This window comes from Nematolebias whitei, chromosome 15 (assembly GCF_014905685.2).
Source record: "Nematolebias whitei isolate Nwh7 chromosome 15, NemWhi1, whole genome shotgun sequence".
Classification (NCBI taxonomy): Eukaryota; Metazoa; Chordata; class Actinopteri; order Cyprinodontiformes; family Rivulidae; genus Nematolebias; species Nematolebias whitei.
In genome coordinates, this window is record NC_056512.1 from 41,365,124 (window position 1) to 41,374,425 (window position 9,302).

At 39.4% G+C, this 9,302-nt stretch overlaps 1 protein-coding gene across 1 annotated transcript; it reads left to right on the plus strand.

Moving 5' to 3' along the window:
• The first annotated feature begins 3,480 nt into the window (after positions 1–3,480).
• On the plus strand, positions 3,481–8,616 carry LOC119421337 (perforin-1-like). Its single transcript, XM_037688708.1, has 4 exons — positions 3,481–4,013; positions 4,815–4,953; positions 5,045–5,256; positions 7,705–8,616. The coding sequence occupies exons 1-4, from the start codon at positions 3,487–3,489 to the stop codon at positions 8,588–8,590; spliced, it is 1,764 nt and encodes a 587-aa protein (XP_037544636.1). The 5' UTR covers positions 3,481–3,486; the 3' UTR covers positions 8,591–8,616.
• Positions 8,617–9,302: the final 686 nt, after the last annotated feature.

Genomic DNA, 9,302 nt, shown 5'->3' on the forward strand with positions numbered 1-9,302 from the left:
CCAGCCATCCATCCATCCATCCATCCATCCATCCATCCATCCATCCATCCATCCATCCATCCATCACGGCCGGAGCCGCTAGCTCTCCAACGTTCCTCCGCCTGCATAAGCTGAGTGAAGCGAGCGTGCACGGGAGGACTCGCTGTTGCAGTTCTTCGAAATTTAAAGTGTCAGACAAAAATTGCATTATGAATATGGGAAAAAAAAACTTATATAAGTCGCAGGACTGACAAATCTCTGCAAAAATTTGCAACTTATACACCAGAAAATACGGTCGTGTAGTAGAATACAGCCTGCAATGGTTCATTGGTAGAAAAATTAGCAACCATTGCATCTTTTTATTTGAAAATATGATGAAAAAATACCTGCAGGTTCTTTGTCTGAAATCTAGTCCTGATGAATGTTTTGAGGCATTTACACATAAACGGTGATTTTGAACAGAAAAGCCTTAAATTTCCTCTAATTGCCAGATTTCCCACTATGCATGCTAGTGAATAGTGGGAAATCTTGATACCCAGTTTGGTTTGAGGTTTACTCTTTCAAATGGCATCAAGAAATCCTCATCAGGAAATGTTCAAAACAGGGTTCAAACTGATTTTTCAGGGTTTTTCCCGATTTGCAAGATAAGTCAAACTGTGTCTTCTGGACCGCTCGTGATATCAAGGTCAGATGCAAACTTTTAATTATTTTTGGAAACACGATCACCTCTGTTCAAAAAGGAGAGGAACCATCCAATCTGTTATCAGCACACAATTTAAAAGCCCCGCCTCTCTGCTGGTATGGGGGTGCATTAGTGTCTTTGAAATGTGTAGATGCCGTAAAACAAATTCCAAAAATGTGTACGATTTCAAAGTTTACATATGTGAATTGGTTATTGCGCTCCATTGTGAATTAAATATCAGTCCATCAGAACTGCAGGTGTTTGGACTCTGTTTTTATTTACATTTTGCCCAAAGGTCCATCTTTTTTAAAACTGAGGTCGTATCTTTCCACAGCTTTAAGATTCCAGTTCCATTTTGGTCCATCCATTAAGAGTTGATTTCTTTCAAAGGTTCATGGACATAAATGGAGGCCTCACCTCGGAGCCAGACCTTCTGTTTCCTGCTGACAAAAACCCATCAGCCTACAAAGAGTGGCTCAACACAATCCCACAGAACCCTAATGGGTTCACTGGACTCGCTTAATGGTTTGCTGCCCCGTTAATATTTTAACCTTTGAATAAAATTGACTGAAACCTTTAAGTCCATTGAGAATGTTTCATTTCTTTAAAAACTTTTAAAAGGCTTTTAAATCTGCTTCAGCAAAAGCAATAAATAAATACATTTGAAAAAAACTGGCTGTATTTATTATTTTTGTAACCGTCCAGCTGCTTTTGGGTCCAAATGAACAAGAGGCCTCAGTTAATATGACTTTGTGGGACATTTTGACCCAAGGGCAGCTGGAGGGTTAATTAACAGAGTCATAAGAAGTATTATTAATGACTGTGGTATTGTTCTTTAGGCATAACAATGTAAAAAATAATAATTTATTTTAGCAGTGTGCAAAAAGAAAATTCATCTGTGAAGCTTTTATAACTATAATCAGTCAGTTGACAATGATCGTGTGACACAAACCTTCCCCACATTTTCCATTCTAGTTTAACACTTCACAAAAGTTTCCATTTTCTCACCTTTGGTCACGAACAGACCTCAGGTGTGAAAAATATGCGGCCTGCGGCCCCTCCGATCAGCCAATCAGAAAGCTTCGTCATCCGGTTAAATGCTGCTGCTTTGTGTTTAAAAACTCTAAATCTATCACCGATGCTCTCAACCTGACTCATGCGTGCAGCAGAAAAACATCCCAGACGAAGGTGAGTCTCACTGCCCCTTCTGAAACATTTTAAAACCACCACTTTAAAAACTAAATATATCATGATATTGCGAAAGAGAGAGAATATAATTCAGAATTTTTGTTACAAAACGCACTCCCGTGTAGCAGGACGAGAAGCGGTACGTCCCAAGATTTTCTCCAGAAATCAAATAACTAAAAAAAATTATTGCTAACACCAGCACATGTCGTAAGAATAAGAAGCAGTGGCGTGCACAGGCATTTTGATGAGCAGGGGCTCAAGTAAATTAAAGGGCACCTTGAGCGGAGCATGGAACCGCTGGCTGCCTTAGTGTGAGATTCATTAAGGCACATCTTGTACGTCGTGCATATTTATCTATTTCAAATCAATAGTCAACCAATAATGGTGTCTGATGCTGATGTTTAATAATCAGCACTCAACCAGGTTGATTTTTGTAACAAACTGACAACAAAAGAATGTTAAATATGCAATTGTGCATATTTTAATGTCTACAAAATATTTTTTTTTGTCAAATTATCAAATTTATTTAAAAAGCACATTTAAAACAGCAGCTGTTACCAAAGTGCTTCCCAATAAGATCAAAAGGCATCAAAACATAAAAACACAAAAACGATGAAATATTAAATCAAACCGCACTGTGTTAAACGTGAAAACGGGTGTTTTGAGGAGACGTTTAAAATCAGGGACTGAAGTGGTCTATGGGGTGCCGTTTGTGAAGTTACACAGTCAAAAATTAACAGCAACATTTCGGTTTATTTAGCCTTTCATAAGAAAAAAAGAATAGTTTTTTTTCAAAGTCATATTATCACCGTGTTATTCATACATTTATAAATGTCATAGTTCCAAACTAAATATTTAATTTGCAAGCTAAATATATAGTTCACAAACTAAATATTTATGTCCATAATAAATGTTTAATTTACAAACTAAATATTTAACTTGCAAGTTAAATATTTAGCTAGCAAGTTAAATATTTATGTCCAAACTAAATATTTAGCTAGTAGATTAAATGTTTATTTTGGAAATTACATGTTTAGTTTGGAAAATAAATATTTAGGTCTGAGCAAAATATTTAGATATCAAATTAAATATTCATTTTGGAAATTAAATGTTTAGCCTGGAAAATAAATATTTAGGTCTGAGATAAATATTTAGTTAGTAAATTAAATAGTTAGTTTAGGAATTAAATATTTGGCTTTGAAATTAAATGTTTAGTTTGAAAATTAAATATTTAGCTTTGAAATTAAAGATTTAGTTAGAAAATTAAATGTTAGTTTTGAAAATAAATATTCAGCTTTGAAATTAAATATTAAATTTACACCTAAATATTAAGTTTTAAAATTAAACATTTATCTTGGACATAAACATTTAGTTTGTAAACTAAATATATTGTGTGGAGCTAAATATTTATTTATTTATTTAGTATTTACTTTGCTTTTCTATGGAGGAGGCTTCTTTCATCTCTCCCTAATTTTGATCATCAGAGAGCGCTGGTTCTGGATCTGCACGTTCTGGACTCTATGTTTCTGTAGCTGTCCGTGCTTGTTACGTTGTGCTGTTACGTTTGACACAAGCCTTGGTTTCTTGTGCTGATTTAAAATGTTGCGTTTTCAGTCCACGTCCATCTCAACAGCAACATGCACCTGGTACATGTCTGTGCCGGCCTTCTTCTGTTCTTCCCGCGGGGCACGTATCAGTCATGCAAAGACGGGACACCCAAACAGTGCCTGGACGCAACGTTTGCTCCAGGTTCCAATTTAGCCGGTGAAGGCTTCGACATCACCAAAATGGAGCGCAAAGGAGCGTTTGTGCTCAACATGAATCTGTGGAAACGCAAAGATAAAACCTGCACCCTGTGCAGCAACCCCTTCATGGAGAACACCTGGCAGAAGCTGCCTCTGTCTGTGGTGGACTGGAGGGCCAAGCAGTCCTGCAGCGCTTCAGTGTCCTCGAAACTCCACAAATCCAGCGAGTCTCTGGTCAGCTCCAGCTCCTCGTCTGTGGAGAACAACTGGAAATCAAGTTTGGAGTTTCAAATGTTAAAAACCGGCGCCTCACTGATGCTGGCAGGGACCAACTCCAAACTGGCCGAGTACTCCATGGAGAAGACAAAGAACGACAAGTTCAGCTTTGCAAGCCTCAGCATGTCCTGCGAGTACTACAGGTAAGAAGACAAGGCCTCGCAAACCGAACAAACACAAACCTCGTCTCATGATTTTAAAACTGAAGGTGTTTCCACAACTTCAGATTGTGGCGTTTGTCAGGGACAGCCTCTGCAGCTACGTGCTGAGAGGAAGAGCATCTGCCTCACACTTATTTCAGTAATTTGTCAACTTTGAAGTGGAGAAAATAAAGTTTGAACTTTTCATTAATTTCCCACTCTCCATTCAAACGTTTTATCACCAATTTATTCATCAGTGTGAGAAACATTTGGGATAAACTTAATAATATTTAACACACAAGAGTTATTTATTATCCAGATTTTCTTACTTTCTCTTTTAATTATGTTTCAATTTTCAATTAGCTAATTTTTTTTTTTAGCCTTATTAATGTTAAGTGTTTCATTGGAGACTATTAAACAAATATGATGAAAAGGAAGATGTAAATAATTAATAAAACACTTTTTTATTTAAAAGATTATAGTAAACTGTTTAAACTGATAAATAAGATAACCAAAGAAAAGTTAATTCCATGTAGAGTTATTAGAATAAGGCTGTCTGTAAAATGGGTTTTCGGCTGTTTTTGTTCATTTGTTCGAGTTTCCTGCAATTTGAAGAAAATCCTGAGAAATCAGCAAGGTTGGAGTTTTTGGCAAACGCCATTATTAAAAATTAAAAATATTCTAGATCTTGCCTCTTGTAATAAATGATGAGCTATATGCTCGTCAGTCATCACACCTCTAATAATGACGATACTGAACGTTTGTTATGGTGCATTATCTCTGACTTTTGTCTTTTTAAATCAGCTACCGAGTGTCCAGCTCTCCCAGGTTAAACAGAGAATTCAACAGAGCGGTGAAGCTTCTCCCTAAAGTTTACAGCCCAGAAACCAAGCAGCAGTTTTACAAACTGATAGACAACTTCGGCACCCATTACATCACCAAGGTGACACGCAACAAGATGACGGAACAAGGAGCGCTTCCATCCGTGGGGAGTAACACCGATCCTAAATGTGTTTAAATACATCCCTCTGTAGGTGAAGCTGGGGGGAGGCGTGCAGTCCGTCACCAGCATCCGTCAGTGCCAGGCCAACCTGCAGGGACTCAGCACGGACGAGGTGCAGATGTGCCTGGAAGTTGAGGCGTCCGCGAGCTTCAGAGCCACGATAACAGCTCAGTCCAAACACTGCAAGAAAGACGTTGAGAAGTCGGACAGCAAGTCAGCGTTCTCCAGCCTCTTCAATGACAGGTAACATATCTTTACCTGCGCTTTGGACCTCGAGGAAGCCAGAACTAACCTAAAAACTTAGCAGCACAACGACTTAACAACGCTGTTGAATCACAGCAAGAAGGTCCTGGGTTCAATCCCCGTTTTTTTTACCAGGGTTCTTCCTGTGTGGGTTTTGGTGCATGTTCTCCTTGTGTTTGTGTGGGTTTTCTCCAGGAACTCCAGATTTTTCTCTTGCAGTCCAAAAAACCTGCATGTTAGACCACCTTCAGGCCCAAGCCTTGCTCACAAAATAAATATTTGGTCTCACTGGGATTTACCTGTTAAATAAATGTTAATAAATTCCTTGAAGGAATGCATCTGGACTATTTTTAACTTAAAAGTCATCTCATGCTAACAAGGGATAAAATTTTAAGTTTTTGCTCAAACCATGTATACAAAGGTAAAACAAATGTCTTTATTTGCCACTTGTGCACAGACCAACAATCCAGGCACATTAATATTCTTGTGCGGAGCTCTCTCAGCCATAGTCAAAACACTGAAACACTAAATTAATCAAATAAAAACAAGAATAAAATTGTTTGTATCTACACTGTATAGAATGTCTACACCTTGCTATGTGACAAGTGGAGGTAGGTGGTGTTGGGTTATTATTGTACCAGATTCAGTGGTTTTGTTTTGCCACTTGTGGCAGGAAAAAAAAACTATTTAAAAAGACTTGCACGGGTTATGGGTGATGATGCTATCCACTCTACTGTCTCAGGTTATAAGATAAGATAAGATAAGATAAGACAGAACTTTATTGAGCCCACAGGACATTGTGAACAATTATGAACAATTTCATGTCTTATCTCAGATATTGTGAAATCCTGCAAGATTTGACAGCACTCAGAGCGTTACCACACCTTAATGTTAGCTCAATATCTGCAAAATTTAACAAGTTGTGGCCATTTTTTGTTGGCTAATGCTGATTGTTTTGGCCATCATCAGCCATTAGAGTCGTAGATGTACGTCCAATAATTACCTTCTGAGACGACTTCTGTTGTGATTTGGCTCTATGTAAATAAACTGAAATGAACTGAATTTATGTTTCAGTATCTCGTTTACAGCACCAAGTGGGTATTTATAGTACTGCCTCAAATTGGTTTAGGTCTTATCTGCCATATAGTCAGACAGAACCATGTGTGTCAGTGTTGTTGATTCTGAATCCTCCTCTGCTCCTCTGTCTTTTGAGGTTCCACATGGCTCAATGTTAGGTCTCCTATTTTTTTTGTTTCGTTTGTTTGTTTTTTAGTTAAGCCAATTTAGACGTTCCTTGAAGACATCAAAGCCTGGATTCCCTAAACTTTTTGAATTTTCTTGACAGGAAAATAGAAATGGTGTTTGGTCCCAGAGGCTCCTGTGTACCTCACACTATTGATCTGGGGCCCCTGGCGCTGCATGTAAAGCCAGCAGTTTCTAATTTGGGTTTTAAAATGGACAATGATTTTAAATTGGATTTCCAAATTCAATTCAACTTCATTTCTAAAATTCTTTAAAACTCTTCAGTGGAATAAAGTGCTGTACAATACAATAAAACATTAGCACAATTAATTGAATAACGCTAAAAATAAAGATAAAAAAAAACAAAAAAAACGTAAAAATCTTCACTTAACAGGTAGCGAAAAGCCAAAGAACAAAATTGAGTTTTAAGCAAGGATTTCCAAACAACTACGGAGGTTGCTGGTCTAATGTACACAGGCAATTTTTTCCACAGCTTTGGCCCAATCACTCCAAAATCCTGGTCCCCTCTGAACTTAGATCTAGCTTTTGGTTCAGTCAAGAGCAACTGATCAGCAGACAAGACAGACTGGGCAGGTAGTAAGAGTGTACTAGCTCAGAAAGGTAAGGACAGGCAAGACCACTTAAAGATTAAAAAAACAAATAAAATATATTTTTTAATGAATTCTAAAAAAAAAAAACAGGCAAAATGTGATTACACTTCTTTGTGCCACTTAAAAGATGTGCCGGTGCATTTAGCACCATCTGTAAACGGAAGACGTACGGAGCGTTGCAGTGGTCCAGCCGAGTCGTAACAAATGTGTGGATCACTGTTTCAAACAGGTGCTGGGAAAGAGCGGGCCATATCTTGCTCAACTGCCTCAAATTAAAGAAACTAGATTTTACAACTGATTTTATCTGATCTTCATATTTAAGATTTATGCTTTGGATGTTCTTGATTTTGCGCGTACAGCTTTTTGTTGCAGCTGTGGTTGTTGTAAAAGTGCTGCATAAATAAAGTAGTACAGTAGTAGCTCCAGATCCATCATCCTTTGTTCATGAGATTTTCTTGGGCAATAAACATGTATCAGACTCAAGATGTTTTAATTTTCTTTTTTTTTTGTGTGCAGAACTTTTAGATAAAGTTTCATTAGGACAGGCCTAGTCTGAACTCTGACTCAGCTGATTAAACGATTCGTCCTTCAACAGGTTTACAGAAATAAAGGGAGGCCACACCACAGAGCCAGACCTTCTCTTCTCTTCGGACAAAAACCCGTCTGCCTGTAAGGAATGGCTGAGCACGATACCCCACAATCCTGACATCCTCTCGTACTCCCTCGACTCTCTGCATGAATTACTGCCGGCTGAAACGACAACATGGCAGAACCTGCGCTCAGCCATAACTCATTACATCCTGGAAAAAGGGCTGCTGAGAAACTGCAGCAAGCGCTGTCCGACAGGGATCAGGAGCGATTCAAAGGATTCCTGTGTCTGCCAGTGCCACAATGACCCTGCTGTGAACCTGGACTGCTGCCCGGCCCGTAAAGGCATGGCCCGGGTCATCATTACAGTACAGAGAGCCTCGGGTCTGTGGGGAGACACATTCACTTCCACAGATGGCTATGTGAAGGTCTTCTTCAACAAGATTGAACGTCGTTCTCCAGTCATTACCAACAACAACAACCCACACTGGAACTTGGTCCTGGACCTGGGTCCCCAGGATCTGTCTTCAGTCAACTCTGTGAAATTTGAAGTTTGGGATCAGGACAGTGGCTGGGATGATGATAGGCTGGGAACCTGTAACCAGGTTTTAACTGCAGGTGTTAAGGAAGATCTTTGCAGTCTGAACCATGGTCAGCTGTTTTACAAGTGGGACGTGACGTGCGCTCCGAGTCTGAGCGGTGCCTCATGCATGGACTATAAACCGTCGCCTATGGACAAAAATCTTTGGAATCTGTACGTGTCTCGTCACGCCCATCCTATTCCAAAGGCCATGCTGCGTGAGATGGGTGTGTTTGTGAATGAATCCACTCCGTGGCAAAACCAGAGTCTTCCTGCTAAAGTACAAGATGCAAAAAATGTTTTATTAAATTAGACAACAGGCTGGTTCAGCTTTATCTGTCTACTGCCAAGAAACCCTGAATCCCCCAGTTTGGTTCTAAAGTGCAAATCTAAAGGAAAGCTCTTATGTTTTCAGTTATTATTTCAGTTTAAGGAAGGGATAGGAAGGAAAGGGAAGGGGAGGAATAGGAAGGAATGGAAAAATATAGGATAGAATAGGATGGGAAGAAAAGGGAATAGGAGACAGAATAGGGATAGAATAAGATAGGATAGGATGGGACAGGATAGTATCGGATAAGCTGGGATGGGATAGGGCAGGATAGGATAGGACAGGATAGGACAGGACAGGACAGGATAGGACAGGATAAAATAGGACAGGATAGAATAGGACAGGACAGGATAGGAAACTGATAGGACAGGATAGAATAGGGCAGGATAGGACATGATAGGACAGGATAGGGTAGGATAGGATAGGACAGGATAGGATAGGACAGGACAGGACAGGACAGGACAGGATAGGATAGGATAGGATATGATAGGACAGGATAGGATAGGGCAGGATAGGACAGGACAGGATAGGACAGGATAGGATAGGATAGGACAGGATAGGATAGGATAGGATAGGACAGGATACGACAGGACAGGATAGGATAGGATAGGATAGGATAGGACAGGATAGGATAGGATAGGATAGGATAGGATAGGACAGGATACGACAGGACAGGATAGGATAGGATAGGACAGGA

What these genes read in the sequence shown, in the direction of transcription:
- LOC119421337 (XM_037688708.1), top strand. Translation starts at nt 3,487, where the DNA reads ATGCACCTGGTACATGTCTGTGCCGGCCTTCTTCTGTTCTTCCCGCGG. An exon ending in GCACCCATTACATCACCAAG is followed by an intron (nt 4,954 to 5,044) that starts GTGACACGCAAC and finishes ATCCCTCTGTAG; the next exon opens with GTGAAGCTGGGGGGAGGCGT. An exon ending in TCCAGCCTCTTCAATGACAG is followed by an intron (nt 5,257 to 7,704) that starts GTAACATATCTT and finishes GTCCTTCAACAG; the next exon opens with GTTTACAGAAATAAAGGGAG.